The sequence below is a fragment of the Haliotis cracherodii genome, unplaced genomic scaffold, assembly GCF_022045235.1.
Source record: "Haliotis cracherodii isolate W230 unplaced genomic scaffold, xgHalCrac1.p SCAF_12, whole genome shotgun sequence".
NCBI lineage: Eukaryota > Metazoa > Mollusca > Gastropoda > Lepetellida > Haliotidae > Haliotis > Haliotis cracherodii.
The window spans coordinates 37,053,063-37,078,920 of record NW_027266267.1 but is presented as its reverse complement, the minus strand read 5'-3'; the positions used below and the strand labels follow the sequence as shown (position 1 = coordinate 37,078,920).

The 25,858-nt window shown below is 46.3% G+C and overlaps 4 protein-coding genes across 4 annotated transcripts; 2 read left to right on the top strand and 2 right to left on the bottom strand.

The window, feature by feature from the left end:
- Window positions 1-9,851: 9,851 nt before the first annotated feature.
- LOC139457853 (uncharacterized) lies at window positions 9,852-25,476 on the bottom strand. The gene is made up of 2 exons (XM_071239202.1): window positions 25,388-25,476; window positions 9,852-11,310 (listed from the first exon to the last, which is right to left on the bottom strand). The coding sequence occupies exon 2, from the start codon at window positions 11,298-11,300 to the stop codon at window positions 9,993-9,995; it is 1,308 nt and encodes a 435-aa protein (XP_071095303.1). The 5' UTR covers window positions 11,301-11,310; window positions 25,388-25,476; the 3' UTR covers window positions 9,852-9,992.
- Window positions 13,812-14,273, bottom strand: LOC139457354 (baculoviral IAP repeat-containing protein 7-like). The gene has a single exon (XM_071238761.1). It carries the CDS (start codon window positions 14,271-14,273, stop codon window positions 13,812-13,814), a length of 462 nt encoding a protein of 153 aa, XP_071094862.1.
- LOC139457353 (uncharacterized) lies at window positions 14,672-18,925 on the top strand. The gene is made up of 2 exons (XM_071238760.1): window positions 14,672-17,579; window positions 18,570-18,925. The coding sequence occupies exons 1-2, from the start codon at window positions 14,672-14,674 to the stop codon at window positions 18,923-18,925; spliced, it is 3,264 nt and encodes a 1,087-aa protein (XP_071094861.1).
- On the top strand, window positions 18,993-20,689 carry LOC139457852 (uncharacterized). The gene is made up of 3 exons (XM_071239201.1): window positions 18,993-19,899; window positions 19,998-20,230; window positions 20,579-20,689. Exons 1-3 carry the CDS (start codon window positions 19,430-19,432, stop codon window positions 20,587-20,589), a joined length of 714 nt encoding a protein of 237 aa, XP_071095302.1. The 5' UTR covers window positions 18,993-19,429; the 3' UTR covers window positions 20,590-20,689.
- Window positions 25,477-25,858: the final 382 nt, after the last annotated feature.

Genomic DNA, 25,858 nt, shown 5'->3' with positions numbered 1-25,858 from the left:
TGTCTTTAAAGACACTTTTCACAAGTCTCATAACAGTATATTGAATTCCTGGAAAATGTTTTTCAAAGATTCGAAATTGAAGTTCACAATTCCATCAATTAATATCTCGTTCGCCCTTGCCCTTTTCCAATTATAGAGATTTTGAATTATGAAATGACAATGCAATATTGAAATTTTTTTAAGATAAAGTCAGATATTGATTTTTAAGAATAACGTATTTGATTTCCTAATGTGCCTTTTTCAGTGGGAAAAAAACTTAAATTTGAACGGATTCAGATACTTAAGAAATATTTGAGTTGTCTAGAAGCGTTACTAATTTCCAAGAATTGTTGAGAATTCCTGTATTGCTTTGTGATGTGTCATGAAAGGTAACTGATGTTGCCCAAGGTTGTTATTGGACCACTGGGATAAAATGCCCCTGATATGTGGGGATGACTCCCATCAAGCAACCAGTTTTTAGAATGAACAGATTTTAGAATAAAGTTGTGTGCTTATGAAGATTTTTTAAAATGTGATCATAAATATACTTTGATTAGCAAAATGGTATTGCAATTTCTGTATGACAAGCAGCACTTGGAGAACAAGCATTATATTTCCAGAAAGTCAATAATCAGACGTAGACTCATATGTACTTAAGATGGAATACACCCAGTCAAGCTGTGTGACTTGTTTCAGTCAAATATTGACGTGTGTGTTGAGGAAAGGTTTTTAAAGATGAACTATGAAAATGCGGAGCCTACCACTTTACCCCAAGCGGTACCTATTCAATGAGGTTATCTGTCTTTGTTTTAGCCCATTTGGAAAGTTTTTAATTATTTTATAATTTTATTCTCATTAAAACTTACCCGAGATAAAAAACAAACTGATTTTACAGATTAAAGTAATGATGGTCGTCAGTTGACTGTCATCACATCTCAGATAAGGTTGAAAATGTATTGCAAGTCTTGTCACCATGGCAACACAAAGTTGTGTTTTAGTAAATGTAGCTCGCATCCATTATAGTGATGTGAGGACAACACTGGATTTAGAGATTCCAAGATTACACTGGGTTCTGATGATCGGAATTGCATCAGTGTTTCAGCACTGTCAAGAAAAACAGACAATTGTCCCATTTTGATCAATTAATGTTTTCATTACTGTTTAAAATTTGTGGAATTTTCAAGAACCTTCCCTCGGCCTGTAAGGGTCCAGACTGGTTCCTCCAGTGGAAATCTGATAATTGCAGTGGATTTTGACTTCACTCTTGTGTCAAGACTTCCATGTTCTGAAAGGTCAGCTTACTGACCCTAGAGGTGTGAATTTGTTAAATTGAAGTCCATCTTGGAAGGAATAAAGAAGTATTGTCTTTGAAATGGAAAAACTATATGCAAGTGTTAATTCTCTACAACTCAAGATTACATGGTAATATTAAACATTTTGTATAACCCAAAGTGTTTTCTGGACCGGTTAGGAGTTGGCGTTTTTCACAATTGAAATTATATGACTGAATCATGTTTCATAGAATCTGAGATGTAATTTGGAAAGTGAAAGAATTAAATATAGTTTCAGAGGAACTGTTTGTCATTTAGTGCAAAGAAAGTGAACTTAGACATTTTGATAAAATGGTTAAAAGAAGTTGACAAGTAATCATGTTTGAAGAATTGAAATTGTGTTAAGGAAATACGCATTGATAGGGAAAATATGAAGTACTAGGTATCCTGTTTCTGACTTTATATTTTTGGTTTTAATCATTTTACAATGGACATTGTTGAGCCTGTATTTAATCTTGTTTAATACTTTTAGACAAAGCTATTTGTGAGATATTAGCCTTCTTTTATCCATCATTATGTTTATATCTTAACTTTTAACTCACTCACTCACTGTACATGTTAATAGCCATCATTTTAAGATATAAATTTATATTTACTCTGAGTTCATTGCCTTACGCCAGGCCCCGCCATCTTATCTGAAGCATCTGTCTGCGAGGTTATCTCCCTTTGACCATGGGTTACCTCCCTTAGACCATGGTTTCCTATCCTGAGTCTGTAGTGTCACCTGTCTGGCAGTAAACAAGCTACATCGCTTGCAATTTGTCTTTGTTGTTGTCTTTATATTTACTTAGCTTATCTCAAAAGAAGCATGGATACTTGGTTGATTGGTTTGTTGTTTAACGCCACACTCGGCAATATTCCAGCTATACGACGGCGGTCTGTAAATAATCGAGTCTGGCCCAGACAATCCAGTGATCAATATCACGAGCATCGAACCACGCAATACGGATACGATGACATGCATAAAGCAAGTCAGCGAGCCTGACCACCCGATCTCGTTAGTCGCCTTTTACGTCAAGCATGGGTTGCTGAGGACCTATTTTACCCCGGAATCTTCACTGATATTAAGATTAATGCCCTCTGTTCAGCCTTACACACTCTCCTGTAACCAGCCTTGTGGTTGGAACCGCCTTCGTGGTCTAGTGGTAGAGCGTCCACCGGGAGAGTGGAAGGTCCGGGGCTCCATCCCCGGCCGCGTCATACCAAAAGACGTTAAAAGATGGTACTTGTTGTTACCCTGTCTGGCGCTTGGCATTTAAGGGCTAAAACAAGGACTGGTCGACTTGGAGTCAGTATACTGTGTCTGAGTGGGGTATTCATGTTAAACTGCAGCATGGTATCTCAGTGGGCTAGCACTATAAATCGGCATCAGTCTGGACTAGCACACACACACACACACACACACACACACACGTACATGCACGTCACTATGTAAGTGCAATAATCTTGGACGCGACGTTAAACCCAATTTCACCTCACCTTGTGGTTGCAATCGGTCCTCAATGGTATCTCAGTGGGCTAGCACCATATAACCCGCATTAGTTCGGACTAGCCAGCCAGACACTCGTACATGCACGTCGCTATATAAGTGCAATACTCTTGGACACGACGTTAAACCCCATCTAACCTCACCTTGTCACGCCGTTCGATTTCCCACATGGGTACAATGTGTGAAGCCCATTTTCCGGTGTCCCCAGCCGTGATATTGCTATAAGCGGTGCAAAACAATATCCACTCACTCACAAGGGCGTCATGTACTTCTCAGTGTTCAAATAAAGGGGGCATGATGTCCTTGAGGGCTGATCATATAGTGTCTGAATGTCACTTGTATCAATCGGTGAACGCCTCAGTGGTCTAGTGGTGAGAGCGCAGGTCGGGGGTTCGATCCCCGGCCACATCATACTAAACTACGGTACGTGGTCTGCACCAAGTCCTTATATAAATGTTAAACTGCGGCATGGTATCTCGGTACCTGTGAAGAACCTGTGTTAGAATAGGTCTTCAGCAACCCATGCTTGCTGTAAGAGAAGACTATGCTTGTAGGAGGCGGCTAACCGGATTGAATGGTCAGGCTCGCTGTGGTTGATGCATGTCATCGTATCCCAATTGCGTAGATCGATGCTGATGATGTCAATCACTGGATTGTCTGGTCCAGACTCAATTATTTACAGACCGCCGTCATATAGCTGGAATATTGCTGAGTGCATCGTTAAACAACAAACCAACAAACAAACATCTCTCAAGACTCGATAATTGTTAAGTCGCTGTTACATGTAACCGGAGTACTATAACACCGGCATTGTCCGTACAAGGGCACCAACAAACACCACGCCCGTCGCTGTATGTGTGTCATGATCCCGACGTTAAACCCCATTTCACCTCACCAGTATCACTCACACGATCACCTGTTCAAGACTCGATTGGGGGCACGGATGGCCCAGTTGCCCAAGGCGTAGCAATTCGCCAAAGGGTAAATGTCTGAGACCTGCATCGCTTCGGGCTTTCCTCCCACATTAAGGTGACACGCCGTGATATGACTCGAACACTGTTAAAAGTCGCGTTAAACTCACTCATCATATCATTAAAAAAAATCAGTTGACAAATTGTCTAAGTCTCCAATACAAACGGTTGTGAAACCAAACCCTGTGCTCTAAAACCTTCCAGTAGGCCTTCTCGTTTGAAAATATAAATAAAGCAAACTTCGGAGAGATTCATTCGTGAATTTGTTGCATACATTAGCTCAGATTAGTGAGAATATATCATCGCAAGAATTGAAGAATTAATGATTAGCTACTTATTTGAAAAAGTCAACAGAAATCGTTCAACGTGACGCCATGACTGACGCAGACTCTCGCACACTGACGACGACATTGGTCTGCCGTTCCAAGGACAGTAGGGAAGCATAAAAACTATTAGAACCTGTTGAATTCAGATTTATTCTGATTACTAAACTTACATGATGGTCATTTATGCATATGCAATCCCTGCATCAGGGAAAGGGGGCACAGGTGGCCCAGTCGTCTAAGGAGCCGCGATTCGCTGTGCAGAGTTGCGTCCCTTGGACACGCCGGAAACTTATGATTGTGGGTTCGACTGCCCATTCGCCCCGAATCTTTCTAGGTTTGTCAGCACCATAACCATGCTCTTGGGTTTCATCAAATTGGTACGCGTCAGAGACCTGCATCACTTCAGGTTTTCCTCCGACATCAAGCTGACACCGTGCTACAACTGGAATACTGTTCAAAGCAGCGTTAAACCCAACTCACTCACTTCAGCAACCCATGCTTGTCGTAAGAGGCGACTAATGGGATCGGGTGGTCAGGCTCGCTGACTTGGTTGATACATGTCATTGATCTCAATTGCGTGGATAGATGCTCATGTTGTCACTCACTGGATTGTCTGGTCCAGACTCGATTATTGCCCTTGAATATGCTCACTTGGTCGATGTATGTCATCGTTTCCCAAGTCAATTCCCTGGTCAAGATCTATTATTTACAGGGCGCGGGCATGTAGCTGGAATATTGCTGAGCGCGGCGTTAATCAAAAAAAAAAAAAAAGAAAGCTGTGATAAAACCAAACTCCTCAATCATTCCCCAGCAGAATAATAATCCATTTTAAAGAAAATTCTTATGCTAATAGGTATACGAGTTGAAAATGGAAGAATTGGAATAAATAACTTCACATACGTGATTTGGTTGGTTGATTTTTTAACGCCGCACTCAGCAATATTCCGACTAAATTACAGCGGTTTGTAAATAATAGAGTCTGGACGAAGACAATCCAGTTATTAATATCATGAGCATCGACCCACGCAATTGGAATCGATGACATGCATCAACCAAGTCAGCGAGCCTGACCACCCGACACCGTTAGTCGCCTCTTACGACAAGCATAGTCGCCTTTTACGGCAAGCATGGGTTGCTGAAGACCTATACCCCAGAATCTTCACATATGTGACACCACAAGGGAAGTCTGTGATCGGCCCCATGTTGGTGCCACATGAACCGTTATCATTCTCAGAATTCACTGTTGAAACTATCACTGAAATCACCAATGGACCTACATCAGTTCCACGTCACACCATCCCAAAGGTTCACTTTCATTTTCAGGTATAGTGGATTTAAATAAGAAAAATAATACTTTAGACACTGACAATGGAAACCACAGGGATTTAATGTACGGAAGCGTAGTAAGGCCACGGTGAATTTTTTTTTTGTCTAAGTATCTCCTACGTAGGACTTATTATCTCCTACGTAGGACTTAGTATGGCCTAGAATCACTATCTCCTACGTAGGACTATGTAGGAGATAGTGATTCTAGGCCATACTAAGTCCTACGTAAGAGATAGTAAGTCCTATGTAGGAGATACTTAGACACACAAAAAATTCACCGTTGCCCTACTACGCTTCCGTACATTAATGTACAAATCAAATGACAGACAGACAGACAGACAGACAGACATGTTTATTCATTGAAAGGCCAATGGCCCAAAATACAGACATGTGAGCATGACATTTACAGGGCACAGAATTTATCATTAATTATTTTGTGAGCATAATATAAGAATTTACAAACTAGAAATAATGTTTGCTCATTATAATTACTAAGAATATTTATTACATGAGAATTACTGTAATGAGTAGGCATAGGAAGATTAACAAGGTATTTTTGTCTTAGGGCAGAATATAAATTATAATTAAAGAGTACATGGAATTCATCCTCAATTACATGAACTCCCTTACTACTACAGTAGTTACAGAATCTGAGTGAACGGTCTGTTTTACTATATCTGCCAGTTTCTAAAGCTATTTTAAAATTTGAACATCTGAATTTAGTAAAAACAATTCTTAAATGGGTAGGGAGTGGACATGACAAGTACCTTTCAACATTTAACATGGATTTGAAATGCTTATAAAGATCACATTTTGGAGAAGAGTTTACAGAAGCACTCCAGAATTGCTGTAATTTATCTTTGAGCCTTTGCTTAAAATGGAGAATAATAGCTTTAGAGTCACCCACCTCTTGATTGAGCCACACAAAACCAACCCCAAATTGGAATAAAATATTTCTAACTTTAGTCGCCCAAGTTACCCACCCAACATCATCTCAAGATTTAAGCATTAAATAGCATTGGGAAGGTAATCTGTGGGGTTGTAGATGTAAGAGCCTGCACCAATATTTAATTACTTTAGTCATGTAAGTGAGTTGTAAAGGAAACCTCCCACATTCCCCTTAAACCATATTTGAGCAGGTTGATTTGTTTACTTTTAAATAATGCTTACAAGAGGCGATTTGGACAGATTCGATTTTTTTACAATAGCAAGTACCCCAAATTTCAGAGCCATAGGTTAAGATGGGGGTGACCATAGAGTCAAAAACCTTAAACAGATCTGTACAAGTGATATTACCAATATTCCTTTGAAAAGAGTTAATGGATAAAATTGCTTTGGTGGCTCGGGATGCTAGTGTAGTTTGTGCCTTACTCCATACTAGCTTAGGTGTAAACATGAAGCCAAGATATCTATAGCTTGAAACAGTTTCAATAGGTTCACCATGATAAAACCACATTTCATAACTGTGAAGATGGCCACCTTGCCTAAATACAATTACTTTTGTTTTTTTAAAGTTAATTTGCATGCCTATTTTATTACAAAATAATTCCAAAGCATTAATTTTCTTTTGAAGCTGGGCACAACTATCTGAGAGAGCAGAAACATCATCAGCAAAAAGAAGAGCACATAAATTATCTATATCAGGAGAAATATGAATACCTTTAACGCTTAATTCCTCAAATACTGTGGACAAATTATTAATCAAAATTAAGAACACTTGTGGGCTTAAGACACAACCTTGGCGAGTACCTACATTACATGGAAACACTTGAGATAAACCTTTGGCTGATCTTACACAGGCTGATAAACCACTGTACATGGAAACTAGGACATTATAAATAGGACCCGATATACCTACTTTCTTCATTGAATCTAACAGAACATCATGTTTTACAGTGTCGGAAGCTTTCGAAAAATCAATAAAGAGGCAGTAAAATCTTCCCTTCTTTTTGCCAGAATATTTTGTTGTAATAGCTTGTAATGTAAAAATATGGTCAATAGTAGAATAGTCAGTTCTAAAACCAGCCTGAGCTTCACTGAGGATGTTATTGGTGTCACACCATTGCTGTAATATGCTGTTTAGGATAGATGTAAAAACCTTGCATAAAGTAACTATAAGAGATATTCCTCTGTAGTTGTCTGTATTTGATTTATCACCAGATTTATATAATGGACAGATTATACTCTTACCCCATGAAGATGGGAAGGAACCAGTAGAGAATATTTGATTAAAAATCTTGGTGAGAATAGGTGCAAGAAGGTTACTGCAGGATTTAATAAATTCATTTGGTATGCCATCTGGACCTGGGGATTTGTAGATTTTTTATGTGGGATAATACTTCTTGTTCAGAGATCGGATGGTTTAAACTATCGGAGGCAGAGGGGGCAGAATCATCATAGAGTGGATACTGGGTGCTATTGTCAGTGGATAAAAGTGATCTAAAATGGTCAAACCATTGCTGGCATGAAATATTTTCAGAAATTGTGTTACCAAATTTGTTTTCTTTAATGATTTTCCAGAAAAGACTTGGGTCAGATCTAGCTGCGACTAATTTGTCCCTCTGAGTTTGTAGATACTGCTCCTTTTTGGAATTGAAACTTTTCTTAAACAAGCGTCTAATGTATCAAAAGCGGTCTAGATCAACATTGTGGTCTCTATGGGCTCTGAGAGCAGCATACTTATCATGTTTCAAGTTTTCAAGATCTTGGTCCCACCATGGTGGCTGACATAATTTTAATGGTTTGCGGAATTGTGTATAAAGCTTTTTGGTATGGTCAGCAGCACATTGAATAATATTAACTATATGAACTAGAGCACTCTCTACATTAGTATCAATCATATCACATAGTGCAGATTTAATATCATAAAAGCCAGCTTTAAAATTATCAAAGAAAGTGTTACCAGAGTCTCTACTCCAGACATACTTGTACCATTTACATGGCTCAGTACTGACATCTTGCGGAAGATCATTTTGTGGCAATTTACAAACAGGTTCATATAAACAGTTAAAATCTAGATAAAGACTGCAGCGTAATGGAAAGTGGCATGAATTATCTCTTGTACCAATACCAAAGTTAGTTACATGGACAAACAGGGATGATGAAGCTAACATATAATCATGGAACTGTTCTGGGTGAACAATACCTTCCAAATGACGTGCTGGTTTTCTTGGGGAATAAGTCAGCAAAGAGCCAGAGTCACAGGAGACTAATCACAATTTTATTTACAAGAACAATTAACAATTTACAATATACTTAGAAAATAACTGAGGGTGCCACAGAGAGTCGGTACACACTCTGGGCTGTGGGAGAGAGGTCTGCTTGGTTAGAGAGTCAAACCCCTTCTCTCTTCTCGTGACCAAGGCTTATATAGCCAAGGTCACCTGACATTTAGTAAGTAATAAATATAAATATAAATGTAAACATCATCAGTGACATACTTGCACATCCTGTTCAGGATGGCAGACAGTCGATGTACACAAAAATGGGGATTAACAAATAGGATTAGCATCTAATAAATAACAGCAATTAAGTGTTTCAAGGCATATAGATGTCATGGCTCCAGGGTAATGAGCCTTTGCAATCAAATGTTCTTCTGACTATGGATGTTGTAAATCAGTCGCTATGACAATATAATCAACGACACTTGCTCTATTGTGTGTTACACAACTGAACTCTCCTCTCTGATCATTAAAGAGCCTGCCATTAAAGACGTGAAGATTAAAAGAATGACAAAGTTCTGCCGGCTTAACACCATAATTTTCGAGGCATATCAAACACATCTCCTGGATAATCTGAGGAGTCATATAAAAAATCTAGAGTAAATCAAGTGAAGAAAATGTGTAAGCAGAATTGCCAAGCAGTAAGAAATACTTCGATAAAATTCACAAGAAATATAAACGCCAATACCAGTTACACAAGCATGATCACTGGTATCACTTCTTGCTCAGCATGCAGACCTTGACTCCCGGAAGGATGTTTGTTTGTTTGTTTGTTTGTTGTTTAATGCCGCACTCCGCAATATTCCAGCTGAATAATCGAGTCTGGACCAGACAATCCAGTGCTTGACATCATGAGCATCGATCCACGCAATTGGAATACAAGGCATGCCAGACAGGGTAACAACAAATACCATATTTTGGTCATCGGTGTGACGCGGCCCTGGATCGAAGCCCCAACCTTCCGTTCTCTGGGCGGACGCTCTGCTACTGAACCACGGTGAGGGTCTAGTCACAGTGAGTGAGTGAGTGTGGTTTTAGGCCGCTTTGAGCAATATTCCAGGAATATCATGGCGGGGGACACCATAAATTGGCTTCACACATTGAACCCATGTCGGGAATCGAAATCGGGTCTTCAGTGTGATGAGCGAACGCTTCAACCACTAGGCTACCCGTCTAGTCATAGAAGGAACGTGGGGTAAAGTAAACGATTATATATATATAAGACGCACTTCAAAGATGCTGCCTCAAAACACACTTTTTATGGTTTATCAACAATTGTGGTGGTGACTTGCTTCGTTAACTGCTGCGGAAAGGTCCATATATTAGTGACGAAAATGACATGTTTTGTATTAATAAACAGCGGGCTGTAGACGCCCAGGCAGGTCTATACTCTCGTCAAATCTCGGAAAGCCATATCTCTCCAGAACTATGTTACCGTCCGACAACTCTCGTGGTGTCAGGGGAGAACGGGATCCTGTTGACTTCCGGCTAATCGACGAGCCTCGTTGTGAGTCTACTTCAAATGCAGCCAGAGCTTTTGAGACATGCTTCCATGGTATATCCAATTTCTGGAACAAGGCTTTAACCATGCCTTCCTTCTCCTTCAACAGGTCTTCGTACTTTAGAGCAAATATCGGTATCCCGCTCTCTCTAAACTCCTTGTATCTCGTCATTATGGCCGCACTCAATATCATCCATAGGCCAACAAAGGTCAAGTTGGATGCTATGTCCTCAAGGTCATGGTCATTGCGATCTATGCGTGTCATCGTTGTGTACACATCCCTTCGAACTCCCGGAAAGAACCTCCCGAATAAATCAGAATCGATTAGGGCTTTAAATATTTGACCTTTAATCTCCGACTGTGTTAGTCCCTTGGTAGAAACAGCATATGGTAAACTGTCTCTGTAAAGAAACAGGTGCTTGATTTTAGGAAACATTTCACAAATGTCCTTGACCTCTGCGAAAGTAAAGGCAGCGACCTTCAGAACAATTCTTTGAGCTCCTGGCAGTGTCTTACACTGCAGCCTGATGACACTCCGCAGCAGCTCTCGAACGACCTCTTCCGGGGCGGCTTCGCTCTTATTTAATAGTGTAATGTAAGTGAGGGCATCTGGTTCTCCGAGGGCGATGGTTCCTGGAACCTTCTCAAAGACCTGACTGAGTAGAGTAGAGCCACAGCGCCCAGTGCTAGAGACCCATATGACGGGAAGCTGAGGATCCCCAGTCTCGTCCGCCAGACGGTGAAAGGCCACAATAGGAATCGTGTATACTTTCTCAGCATTGAGAACCTGGGCCCACTTCATGAAAGGGTGTGTGTCTGAGCTGTAGATATCTACATCTTTGTCTGTCTTCAGAAATATAGCCTCTGTTGATGTGATATTATACAGAGATATTGACGGGTCCAAGAGGATTCGGGGATGGTCAAACCTTTCGTGTGTGGTCCAGAATTCATTTGTGTCGGAAGGCTTCATGTGAGACACTTTTCTTTTCCAAAACACGTGTTGCACGTGGACGGCACGTTCATAGCATGTGTTGGTAGCTGCTCGTGCAGACTTGACCCCTGTAATTCTCCAAAGAACGCCCTGAAGAACTTTGTATACAGGTGTCAGAATCACGAAGATGACGGAAAGGAGGCTGGACGACAGTTCAGAGAACATCTTCTGGTTTCTGCGGAAGATAAAAATATATCAATAGTAATCTGCTTTACCAATGAGAAAAGAGAACATACTTCCTATCTGCCTTGTGTGTCTCCTGTTCGTCCTTCCGTCTGTCTGTCTTGTCTTGTCCGTCTTTCTGAGATTTTTATCGTGTCTTCTTTGTCTGTCTGTCTTCCTCTTGTGTCCGCCCATGTCTTCTTTGTCCATCTTCCTCTCGTGTCCGCCCATGTCTTCTTTGTGTGTCCGCCTTCCTCTTGTGTCTGCCCATGTCTTCGTGGTCTGTCCGCCTTCCTCTCGTGTCTGTAAACGTATGAGACCTGCATCACTTCGGACTTTCCTCCCACATTAAGCTGACACGCCGCGATATAACTGCAATACTGTTAAAAGCGGCGTTAAACCCAAGTAGTTAAGTACTGTGGTATGGAACACCTCAGGATTATGGAACCGCTCAGGATTATGGAACCGGAAGTGACGTCACATCCTCTGTGACGTCACTTCCGGTCACGTGACCTGCGCAGTGCATGATGGGAGTCTGCGCGTGCGCCTCCAAGATGGCGTCGCTTCCGTTTCCGGTGGCGTGCGCCTCCAAGAGGGCGTGGCTTCCGTGTCCGGTGGCGTGCGCCTCCAAGAGGGGCGTCGCTTCCGTGTCCGGAGGCGCGCGCCTCCAAGAGGGCGTCGCTTCCGTGTCCGGAGGCGCGCGCCTCCAAGAGGGGTGGCGCTTCCGTGTCCGGTGGCGCGCGCCTCCAGGGGGTGGCGGTGGTGGAGGGAGGGAGGGAGGGAGGGAGGGAGGGTGGTGGTGATGAAGGGAGGGAGGAAGGAAGGAAGGAAAGGAGGAGGAGGAGACGGGTTCATGGTGTGGGTGGGTGGGTGGGTGGGTGGGAGGGTCGTCAAAGCAAAGGAGGAAAGTTGTCTTTCGGGAGAGATGGGTGGCCCTGAAAAGGGCCGTTTTGATATTTACATGCATGTGCACGCCATGGTGCAAAGGCACGGGTGGACTTTCATTTGACGTCTGACAGGACACCTACTGGTGTGCGTTAACCGACGCACGTAGGTGTCCTTGAGGATGGTCTTACAGTACACACATTCGAAAGTCCCATCCCGTGCCCTTGTGCCAAGGGCGTACACAGGCAGGCCCCCTTGGCATCTGTCGCATTGCCATGCTGGAGACCATGGTGGTGGTGGTGGTGATGCTTCTTTCCACCCGGGCAAAGGTTGTTTCACTGTGGCGATTTCTAAATCCCAGTTTTCTTTCATGTGGTAGTTGTTGCTGTTGCTGTTGCTGCTGCTCATCATGATGAATCAATTTTACAAGTGACACTGACCCACTCGAATCCACTGTTGTTTTATAGGAGAGGTACTGACACCCACCCTCCTGGTTGGTTCGCCAGACCGCAGCTCCGATTGGTTCGTTCCGGGGCCTGGTCAGCACCTCGGTTTTCCAAAACGGACCGACCCCTGTGTTTCTTTTCCATAGGAAATGGATTTTACCATGGGAGAGAAAGCACAACCCCGGTTCGGCCAATCAGAGCCCCACCTGGTCCGAGCACCGCTTCTGATTGGTCGACAACCCAGGCTTCGGATTGGTCCGATTTCGATCCGGTTTTTTCTTCTTGGGTAGCCTTGGTATTTTTTTTGAGGTAGACGGTCGTCTGAATGCTAAAGGAAGGTGGACCTTCATCGGTAGACATGAACGTGGGAATGCCTACGTGATGTACGTGTGTGTCACTCCCATGCCAATCGGAATGTCATGTGTGCATGTGTGTGTGTGGGTATGTGTGTATGTCTTCAAACAGACGTTGACGTTGATGTATAGAATAGCGTGTGGTCAGGCAAAACGTAGTGTCGCGATGTGAACGTCATGTACACGTGGTGTCCTGTGTGTGTGTGTGTGTGTCTTCAAATTAGTATTATTATTATTATTATTATTATGATTATTTAAGGATACCGAGGTGTTGACACCCGTGTAAGTCGACAGACGTACTGTGACACGTGTTTTCATGCACACGTGATGTTTGACGTGGTGTACCACGTGTCTCTATTGATCTATTTATATTTATATCTATTTATTTTATTTTTAGACGTGTGCCTCCAAGAGGCCTAGGGGTGGGTGTGGGTTCTTTGTTTTGGATTGTCATTGTTTGGCAAAGCAAAGGTAGAAAGTTGTCTTTTGGGTGAGATGGGTGGCCCTGAAAAGGGCCGTTTTGGGAAAGAAGAAAACTTTTCTGCTGCTGTCCAAGAAGAATGATCATGTCCAAGCTTATTGACAAGACAAGGATCGTCGAAGGGGTACTTGCTGCCATCTGGGTATGTCATCGGGGTGACCACCGTGACACCACTTGTGGGTCCAACAAAGAAAAGTTTGTTGGAAACAGGAAGCGGAAACAGATTGAACCATTCACAACAACAACTGTAGACAAACGGGAACTTGAACGGGAACTGGAACGGGAACTTGAACGGGGAACTGGAACGGGAACTTGAACGGGAACGCAGGACACGGGAAACGTCGTCCTCCTAGGCAGTCGGCTCTGCTACGTCATTCGTGTACCTCTGTTTCTCTTCGCAGAGATAGTGTAGTTGTAGTTGCTTCTGGTGTTTCACCAGCCCGGTTAGCTTGAGGTAATCGCAGTCTGGGGACCACTTGTGATGTGCCGCCCAAGGATTGTCGTGGGGTGCCCATTGTCTCAGCCGCACACCACATTGGAAACAGCACACACCATCGGCACCCTGAGTGTAGACAAAGCCCGCATGAGCCATCTCCTCAGCAGTCTGATACATTTGCGTGGGCCACGTCTCAAACGAAGCGAGCCTTCTTTCAAAGCGCAGATAATAGTGCGATGGTGTTTGACTGAGCAGTGACACCGCCTCCTCGGCATGACTCTTACTCCAACATGCACGAGTATCTGTACCCTCCATTCCCACATCTTCGCCACGCGTCGTCGTCGTCGTCGTACCACTCTTCTTTGTTTCAGCCATTCTTGATTTTATCACATCAATTTTACAAGTGACACTGACCCATTCGAATCCACTCTTGTTTTATGGGGGAAGAACCGGATCGAAATGGGGTGCTTCCTGGTTGGTCCAAAACGCAACGCACCGATTGGTTCGTTTCGGGGCCTGGCCTGCACCTCGGTTTTCCAAAACGACCCGACCCCTGTGTTTCTTTTCCATAGGAAATGGATTTTACCATGGGAGAGAAAGCACAACTCGGGTCGGGTGCTGCCTTCTGATTGGTCGAGGCTGTCTTCTGATTGGTCGACAATCCAGGCTTCGGATTGGTCCGATTTCGATCCTGTTTTGGGGAAGGGTTGTCCATCCATCAGACGTTCAGACCCTCTTAGAGTACAGGCGTTCATCAGACACACATCGTTATCATGACGAGCAACCAAAGTACGCCCTATCGTTTGGAGAGGAAAGATACCACCCGCTCCAGACGGTTAAGAACTGCTAATCATACCTATCGTTTGACTTTCAACCCAGACTACTTGGACACCGTACCACCGGAACGCGTCCCCCTGGAACTGCCAGCTTTATTTGACAGGGTGATCGATGACTTTTATGAACAGATGTCAGGTCAGAAGGGAGATCGTATTGGTCTAGGTATCGATCATCCCGCTTTGAACACCCCCATACGGATTCCCTTTCGACGTTTTGAAGATCTCCATGGGCCAGATATTTTGCAGGCCGTGGAAAAAGTCCAACAGTCCAACAAAGACCTGAACATCGATGACACCATGGATGTGACTTTAGTACACGTCGCAGATCCCGACAGGCTAGGATCGGGCAGTGGTGCTCCCCGGGTGAAAAACGTGATTGGACTCGAAGCTTTTTTAACACGCAAAAGGTGCATCGTACGGATCAAGAACGAAGATCAATCCTGTTTGGCACGGGCCCTGGTGGTGGCACAGCATTATGCCCACAAACCCCATCCTTTGACCCCAGCATGGAAAGCCCAGTTAGTGAGACTGATGAGAACGAATCGCGTCGACGTTCAAGGCCTACGGGCACGGGCCTTGTTTCGACGCCTTGGCCTGCCTGAAGGTCCCTGTCGGGGGCTGGACGACCTCGCACGCGTGGGACGGGCCTTGACCCACCTGCATTATCAACTGAAAGTCTACAGTCAAGAGGTGGGTCAGAGACTGTTGTACAAGTGTGATGAGGCTCCACCTCACGCCACGGTGCTGCATCTATACCATCATGATCAGCACTACGATGTCATCACTTCCATGTCCGCTTTTTACGGGTCTGACCATTACTGCGAACGTTGCGACAAACGTTACGACCATCCCGAAAAACATCCCTGCACCAAGGAATACCGCTGTCACCGCTGCTTCTACTCTAGCTATTGTGGACCCCAGGAAGAGCTCGGGATCCCTTGCTTGACATGTCAAGGTTGGTTCCCCAATCCAACGTGTTACACCCGACATCTCCAGTCACCGTCAGAGGGAAAACCCAGCGCCTGTCAATCGATTCACAGGTGCCCGAACTGTTTTCAGCTGGTCCGCGTCTTGGAGACCCCCATGGTTCACCACGAGTGCTTCGACGAAGAACATCCCTGCTTGGTGTGCCGAGAACCCATGACCCCAGACCATCGCTGTTACATGACGCCTCTCCGTGAAGAAAACGAGGAGGGGGAGGAGGGGGAGGGGGAGGGGGGAGAGGAAACGGAGAAGGAGGGGGAAGAGGAACAACATCACGTACGAGACGACGTCCAATACGTCTTCTACGATTTTGAATGCATGCAAGACACGGGGGAACACATTCCAAATTTGTGCGTGGTGCAACTAGGATGTGGACGATGCATCAGTGAAGTGAGCAAGAACTTGTGCGAACACTGCCCATGGAGAGAAGAAGGGTATGGTCCCAGCCGTGAGATCGTGTTTCGAGGGCCCACCACGCGACATGATGTGTGTGTGTGGTTGACCACGTTGTGTGAAATACCCAAGAAGAAGAAGCCCAACCCGGAGGAAGAGGAGGACAGCACACGCAAGGGCACAACAGCCCCCCTGGGGAAAAAAAGAAAACGGGATGGCACCCCCTCAAGAAAGGACGCTACCAAACGTCAACGGCATGCATCACCCCAGCAGGAGGCGGAGGAGACGGAAGAGGTGGAGGAGGTGGAAGAGGTCATGGAAGTGGAGAAAACAAAGAAGCCAAAGAACAAGAACACCTCCTGCCATACAGTCCCGAAGGAGGATCGCATTTATGTGATGGCCCACAATGCACGATCCTATGATTTACACTTAATCCTGAAGGGCCTGTCCCCCCTCCTGGTGACGCTCCCCACCAAGATTCGACATGGCCAACAAATTTTACAGATGACCCTGGGACGGCTGTGTTTCGAAGACAGCTTAAATTTCATCCCTTACCCCCTGAAAGCCTTTCCCAAGAGCTTTGGGTTGAAAGAAATGAAGAAAGGGTACTTTCCACACTTTTTCAATACGAGAGTCAACCAGACCTACAGAGGTCCCTATCCACCAGCCGTCACGTACGATCCCGATGGCATGTCTCCCGCGGAACGCTCAGCCTTCCTCCAGTGGCATACCCAAAAAGTGCAAGAAGGAGCCTTGTTCGACTTACAAGAAGAACTTTTAGCTTACTGCCAGAGCGATGTGGACATTTTGAGACGGGGATGCGCTGACTTCCGACAGAACGCCATCCACTCGGTGGGCATGGATCCCTTTGTGGAAGTGATGACAGCTGCTGCGTTCACCATGAAATCCTTCCGAAAACACGACCTGAAACCCAATACCATCGCCATTCTTCCACCTCAAGGCTACCAACCCAAGAGAAACTATTCCCAGGCCTGTATGCACTGGCTCCACTCTCTGATGGAAAGGGACCCCCATCTGCACCTCCAGCACGCCAGGAATGGCGGTGAAAAAGAGTTCACCTGTGGAGAGGGTCAACATCGGTACAGCGTGGATGGGTACGATCCAGCGACAGGCACCGTCTACGAATTCCTGGGCTGTTTCTGGCATGGGTGCAACACCTGTCACAAGACCCGACGTGGAGAACCGCATCCCGTCCTGGGCACGTCGTTGGGAGCCCGTTACACCGACACCCACTACCGCTTGAGTCTCTTGAGTCAACACCCTGAGGTGAAACGGGTCGTCGCCCTGTGGGAGCACGAATTTACGAAAATGCAACGGGAGGACTCCGCTCTACGTGCTTTCTTGCAGGGACCCCACTGTCGTCACGTCCCCGGGCCGCTCAACCCTCGCGACGCCTTCTATGGAGGACGCACCAATGCCACGCGATTATGCTACGAAGCCCAAGAAGGTGAAACCATCAAGTACATTGATATTTGTTCCCTTTATCCCTACATTTGTAAGACCGGAGCGTTTCCCACGGGACACCCGACCCTTCTCCATCAACCCCCTGTGGACACGTTGTTTGAACTGAAAGGCCTGATCCAATGCCGTGTCCTACCCCCGAAACGACTCTACCATCCGCTACTGCCTTACAGATCGGGCGGCAAACTGCTCTGTCCTTTGTGCCGTACGTGTGCCGATACCCGGTCAGACTCCCCCTGCGAACACACGGACGAAGAGAGGTCATGGGTGGGGACGTACGCCACCGTAGAACTCCAGGAAGCCGTGAAGAAGTATGACTACCGGGTGCTTCAGATCTACGACGTTTGGCATTTTGACACCTTTGCACAGCATGACCCCGACACCCAGCAAGTGGGACTCTTTGACACTTACATCGATCGACATTTCAAGGAGAAGCTCGAAGCCAGCGGATACCCCGAAGGATGTACGGATCACGACGCTTACATCCAGGAGATCTACGACAAAGAAGGCATTCGGTTGGACAAGGACCGCATCGAAAAAAATCCAGGACGCCGCACGATTGCCAAGATGCAACTGAATTCGCTCTGGGGCAAGTTTGGGCAACGGGTAGACTACAGTCAGAACGTCTATATGAACGATCCTGCACAGTACTTTGCCTTGTGGAGGGATGACCGCAATACCATCGAGGATGTGACCGTTGTCAACGAACACATGGTGGAAGTGACCTATACCCAGCGGAAAGAATTCCAAACCCCTCATTCTCATTTCAATGTCGCCATCGCTGCTTGGGTCACCGCCCAAGCACGTCTCAAGCTGTACGAGACCCTTGCCCTGGTGGGCCGCAGGGTCTTGTACTTTGACACGGACAGCGTCATTTACATTCATCGACCCCACGACGCGAATCCAGAGCTGGGTCATTCGTTGGGTGAGTTTACGGATGAACTGGACGGAAACACCATCAAGACGTTTGTGTCAGGAGGTCCCAAAAACTATGGCTATGAGTTAATGAACCCCAGACCCGATGGAACGCGCACGACCTGCAAAGTGCGAGGGTTCACTTTGAATTACCGAAACCAACGCCATCTCAACTTTGACACCATGAAAGGACTGATACTGGGACAACGGTCTGGGAAAGAGGAGGAAGAGAAAATCAGTTTGGATTACCCTCATCAGATCATTCGAAAAGGACCTCGGCACGAAAACGCACTCGTTACCCGCCCCACCCGAAAAGACTATCGTACCGTGTACGACAAGCGACGTGTGGTCTACGACGACACCACAGGCCTACCTGTAGACACGCTCCCCTTTGGGTACAGAGACGACTTTCTATAACTTTTTTTTTGCATGACAAGGGGATCGAAACTGAATCGACATGAACCCCTTACAGAAAAAAAAAAAAACGGATCGAAATCGGACCAATCCGAAGCCTGGGTTGTCGACCAATCAGAGACCGTGCTCGAGCCATGGTGGGCTCTGATTGGTCGAACCGAGGTTGTGCTTTCTCTCTCACGCTACAAGCCTAACCCTATGGAAAAGAAACACAAGGGTCGGTCCAGTTTGGAAAAATGGAGACTCAGACCAGACACCGGAACGGACCAATCAGAAAGCAGGACCTCCGTGGCTTTTAATACGACCGATGCTCTCCGGTCATCACTTTTCACTGAACGGACCAAGCAACCACATCGCCCCCCTCTGATTGATGTTCCTCACGTTGTGTTGGTTGTTGGCGTTTTATCTGGAAGAAACACGTGTTTGGAGAGAGTACCATCAAGTGTTGACGCACCTCCGTGAAGACTTGAAAAGAAACAACAACGAACAGAACATCCGGACAACATCATGTCGAAACGATTGAATGACAAGACACGAAGCGACATGAGTGGCCAAGGAAGCAGTGGAGATGGGAACGGTGACATGACTGCTGAACTGTGGGGTGAAGTGTACGACTTGCTGTGTTTAAAGATGAAGACCGACGACGCGTACGCCAAGTTACGTGCGAAGGGCGACAACCTGATGTGCGAACAGATACGTTCAAAGATGAGGAAGCTGACTGAACCCGAGAAAGGCACATCGAAGAAGACGATAAAGAAGATCCAGAAGAAAAAGACAAGCAAGCCCACAGTCGTTGTGATCCCCACAGCAGCAGCAACACCCACCACCATCACCACCACCACAGCAGCAACAGCAACAACGGCTGCAGCGACCACAGACATCGAAACGATGGGGACATCCTTTTTGAAACCTGCAACGCCTGCAAAAAGACGATCACGGAAGAAATTATCTCTGAAGATCTCTCCTCAAGAACAGCTGTAAGTACCCTTGCTCTTCTTTGTCTCAGTCATTCTTGATGTGATTCATATTCATGACCTATTCCTATGATAAATGGACTCTGTCCTATGATTGACAGGACCCCTGATGTCAGTTCAGTCCAGGGCGTGCTAGAACAGTGGTGGGAACAAACCCCTCGGGAGCCCACCTATTCACCGAATGCCCCTGCTGTGACGATGGCGACGGGTGACCGTGAGGATCATGAAGCGCTCAAGCTGGCCACTCTCCCTTCCATGGATCTGGACACGCTCCCCCTGCTTGAGGCTTCTTGGTCACCAACATCCCCGGAAGATGTTCATGTCTACTCCTCAGGTACGCCCCTGGTTTGCGATGATAATGAAGATGACAACGACGTTGGCCTGGATCCTTATGGAGAAGCTCAACTCACTCCCCTACAACGCGGATGTCGTATTTGCCGACACAACAACATGTTAAGATACATCAGTTGCAACAGCGGGCAAGTGATGTGTCATACCTGTGGTCTGGAGCTCATAGACTGTACTTGTAGTATGTTGACCTATGACCGCATAATGACACATGATGACATGCCTATCACATCTGCTGAGGATCACATCTTATGGTGATCCTCCTCTTCACTCGAAGAACTTGTCAACACGTAAGCTGCAACCGTGATCAAGTGATGTGTCATGTCTGTTTCAGGGAGACCATAGACTGTACGTGTTGAACGGATGGACCTCTCACAGGGTTGAGGGAGGACCACCTCTTATGGGCTTGAAGATGGAAGAGGAAAACGTTGTCGCGTTATTGTTGTTGTTGTTGTAGGGACATGCAAAGCACTCCCTCCTCCATTGACTTTTCGTATTTCCGTTGTATCTGGTTGTGATTGGTTTTTTCATGATTAAACAGTGATTGATTGAACTGACTCTTTGTGTCTTGATTGATCTCAACTCCAATAGAGTGCCGAACCGAGGGTAGAGGTTGAGTTGAGATGTCGTTGACGTTGTCTGTCCGTCTGTCTGTGCATCTGTCATGTCAGTGCACACCCAAGTGTAAAATTAAAATAAAAAATAGATAAAAGAGAAAGGCCATGCTTGAAAGATCAGCTGCCTGGTGTCGGTCATTCCAGTACGCATCGATCCCCACACCCCTTCTCCGTGTACCATGTCATGTCATGGATCGTGTCACGGATCATGCCGTGTGTCCGTCAACCCAAACACAGGATGACGTCACGTGATGAGGTGGAGGAGGTGGAAGCTAAGGTCATGACCTTCCGTGGAAGGGAGTAGGGTGGAGAGTTTCATAAAAGCAGGCGAACCCTCAGACCTTCTTTCAGTGAAGTCACCGTCATCATGGAGCAAAGACGTTCTATGAATGCCATGTCATCCTCCCGAGATGTCGTCACCGATTCCGAACGGGTGTCTGAAAAGGCAAGAGAACAAGAAGCGAGAAAACGTTCCCTCTTTAGGGACGACACGTGGCGACTCAGTGACATTCTGGAGGGACCTTTTCCTTCTTACACCTTGTGTCATCCTTCTCATCCCCACTATGATTCATTTCAAGAACGTCTGAGATCTTTTAAAACGTGGCCTCAACAGATGACCCAGACCCCGTATGACATGGCCATGGCTGGCTATTTCTATCCAGGACAAGGTGACTGTGTGACCTGTTATTGCTGCGGTGTGGCACTCCGCCAATGGGAAGCCACAGACCAACCCTGGAAAGAACATCTGAAGCACGCCAAAGTCCCCTGCGAATACTTGTGTGTGTTTTGTCCTGATGGAGAAGTGAACGAAAAATACAGACGTTTGGTGTCCCAAGAAGCACGGAAGAGAAGAGTCGAGTGTCTTGTTCACCCCAAGTGACAACGTTTCTTTTTTCAAAGTGTACAGACGTTCATACCCCCCAGTGTTCACAAAAGTCACAGGGACGGCCCCCTCATCCTGTGACTTTTTGTTTTGTGGTGTTGGTTCATGTGAGCGAGGGGATTAAATTTTTTTTAAAAACTCATAGTCGTGTTCTGTGGTCTGTAGGATGAAGAAAAACAAAACAGGATCGAAATGCACACCCCGATTAAAAAACCGGATCGAAATCGGACCAATCCGAAGCCTGGGTTGTCGACCAATCAGAGACCGTGCTCGGGTCATGCGGGACTCTGATTGGTCGAACCGGGGTTGTGCTTTCTCTCCCATGGTAAAATCCATTTCCTATGGAAAAGAAACACAGGGGTCGGTCCGTTTTGGAAAACCGAGGTGCAGACCAGGCCCCGAAACGAACCAATCGGGGGGCGCGGCCTGGGGAACCAATCAGGAGGGTGGGTGTCAGTACCTCTCCTATAAAAAACAAAACAAGAGCGAAGCCACTCACACACACACACTGCATTCTATCAAACCCATCATGTCAGCTCGATACAGTTGTATGAAGTGCCAGACCGACAGTCACAGTTACCTGTACTGCCCTGAAGTGACATGCCTCGAGTGTGGCACTCAAGGTCACCGTCACTATGTCTGTCCGAAGATGAACAGTCAAGAGAAGCAGGAGAATCGGAACCTGGACCGCTGTTACAACTGTGAAGCCCTGGGTCATTTCGCTGCAGATTGCCCAGAACCCAGTCGAAAGAAGACCCCCCATCGCCTGGACCGCTGTTACAACTGTCAAGCCCTGGGTCATTTCGCTGCAGATTGCCCAGAACCCAGTCGAAAGAAAACGCCAGCAACACCGTCCACGTCGACACCCGTGGCACCCGTGACACCCGTGACACCCGTGACACAAGTGGTTCATCTCATCGAAGACGTGCACGTCGATGTCCTCGACCTAAAAGAATACCTCGCACAACTCCGGGCGGACATCACACCTCTTGTAGAGAAAAGAAAACGGGTCAGAAGCCTCTCAAGAAAGCACGCTTCAAAGCGCCGACGACACCTTCAGTCCGAGGATGAGATGGAAGTAGAGGGTGAAGAAGAGAGATCATCTGAACAAAGTGACTAACGCATGGGGTCATGCTACCCCACTGTTTTTTACCAGTGTCCCATCGTTTGCAGTTTTTCCAGTGTTCCAGTGTTCCAGTGTTCCTGACGTTTCCTGTCGTTTCCAGTTTCCAGTTTCCAGTTTGTTTTCCAACGGCCCTTTTCAGGGCCACCCATCTCTCCCGAAAGACAACTTTCCTCCTTTGCTTTGACGACCCTCCCACCCACCCACCCACCCACCCACACCATGAACCCGTCTCCTCCTCCTCCTTTCCTTCCTTCCTTCCTCCCTCCCTTCATCACCACCACCCTCCCTCCCTCCCTCCCTCCCTCCCTCCACCACCGCCACCCCCTGGAGGCGCGCGCCACCGGACACGGAAGCGCCACCCCTCTTGGAGGCGCGCGCCTCCGGACACGGAAGCGACGCCCTCTTGGAGGCGCGCGCCTCCGGACACGGAAGCGACGCCCCTCTTGGAGGCGCACGCCACCGGACACGGAAGCCACGCCCTCTTGGAGGCGCACGCCACCGGAAACGGAAGCGACGCCATCTTGGAGGCGCACGCGCAGACTCCCATCATGCACTGCGCAGGTCACGTGACCGGAAGTGACGTCACAGAGGATGTGACGTCACTTCCGGTTCCATAATCCTGAGCGGTTCCATAATCCTGAGGTGTTCCATACCACAGTACTTAACTACTAACCCAACTCACTCACTCACTCCTCTCGTGTCTGCCCATGTCTTCTTTGTCTGTCCGTCTATCTCTTTTGTCTGACCGTCCTTCTCCCATTTCTGTCCATACCTTCTATGCCTGTCCATCTTCCTCTCATGCCTGTCGTCTTTCTCCCGTGTCTGTCCATGTCTTCTTGTGGATATGTTTCTCATCCTCACGCTGTCTATCCGTTTGTTTTATGTATGGGGGTCAATCTGTCTTGTTGCCAACCTGTGATTGTCCATGTAATTCTATCTGTCTCAGCCTGGATACCTTGAAACCATACCGAGCCACAATTGGTGAGTGAGTTGGGTTCAACGCCGCATTTAACAGTATTCCAGTAATATCACGGCGTGTCAGCTTACTGTGGGAGGAAAGCCCGAAGTGATGCAGGTCTCAGACGTTTACCACTTCGGTGAAACCCACGAGCACGGGTATGGTGCTGACAAACCTAGAAACATAATCGGGGCGAACCGGGATTCGAATCCACAATCATAGGTTTCTGGCGTGCCAACGTGACGCAACTCTGCACAGCGAATCGCGGCGCCTTAGACGACTGGGCCACCCGTGCCCCCGGGCCAAAATTGGTGACATCAGCAGTTGGAATGAGGTCTCAGTGAAGTAAACACCTTCCTGACCTATTTTATAAATACACATAACAAACTGGTAACATTTTAGTATTCCCACCCTACCTCATGTTTTAGTGAGCAAGAACGACAGCTTCACGTTATTATAAGAATTATCTGCCCTTGAAGTGTTGAGAAGGCTGGTGTGGGAACAGAGATGAATTTTCTCAATTTTTTCAGTTTCTACCAAGAACTGACACGTTACTGCACCTGTCCCCCTACAACTGTCGGTATCAGGACTGTAGTGACCGCGGGAAGCAGCGAAAGTCTTCGACTAACAATTAGTCTCTGAAATCTTATATTACACAATATCCTTCTTGACTCTAAAGGGCGGTCGGGTAGCCTAGTGGTTAAAGCGTTAGCTCGTCACGCCGAAGACCCGGGTTCGATTCCCGACATGGGTACAATGTGTGAAGCCCATTTCTGATGTCCCCCCGCCGTGACATTGCTGGAATATTGCTAAAAGCGGCGTAAAACCTCACTCACTCACTCACTCACTCTTGACTCTAAAAATAAAAAAAATCCCCTATGCTGATTTCAGAATAGAGCTGGCTTGAGCTGGCTAGACTTGCTTTTGTATGCGTTTCGAGATTATTTATTTTCATAAAATAAATATATTACACGGTCATGGTGCAGGACTACAAAAGTCTCAGTCGGCTTACTTCTTCAACGTCAACACTCACAAACTTTGATAAGGCGCTGGCGAGATTATATCCCTGGAGCTGGAGGTAATTATATAATATCAAAGTCACTCTCCCCGTATTGCAGGGGAGCGCTGACGTGTGGCCTGCCCACACCCGTACTACTCTACATGCACAGGCGCATCTTGTGACAGTCCCTTTCCCAACTCAGTGCACAGGCGAACTTAGCCTGTCTCGCAGTTCTTGAATCATGTTATTTTCCCTGTCGCCTAGCCCTAACTATAATGCTGTAGTTCTATTAAAGCAAGTCTAGATTTTACCCAGGTCCTAGATCTCGCACCTCACTGCGGCTCGTTTGCACTATATTCATGTAGCTGCTTGTTTCTATCAAAATTATGTATCTCAGAGACAGATATTGTAATCGGCAAAATCCCGCTGTGTCATGGCGGCCTGTAGATAACTGCGCCTGGGAGATCAGAGGTGGATATTGACAGCGTAGTCAAGAGTACGCGGGAACCAGCGAATGTTTCAATCCGTTCAGAGGTCTTGAAACAATGACAAAACTCACCAACTTTGAAATGGCAGTCTACAGAGTTATCGCTGGAACTTCAAGGGTTTTTCACGGTCGCTCTGTCCAGGAACGCAGATATGGCTCTGTGGAGGGATTCACTGTGACTATATGTATACATAGCCTCTCTATTCTCCATTCAGGTCACTGGGCCTTTTATTTGAGCAACCTTGCAAAAACGGATTCTCAGCGAGGAGTGAGAGCTGTTTCGTCATCCATATCGTTCCCTAAAGGGGCATTCTCACGGTACAACTAGTTGGTACAACTTGTTGCATGCAATTAGTTGTACGGACTGAAGTTGTTTACAACTCAGTATTCACGCGGCGTCGAGTTGTATACAACTCGAATCTCGTGAGATCTCCTTGCGCCCAAAACCTTGTGATTCACAACATTACCGCTGGAATTCTGGTTGCCGAGTTAATTTTTGCACCCACCTTTTTCGAAAAATCAACGCTGTGTGAGAATTACGGT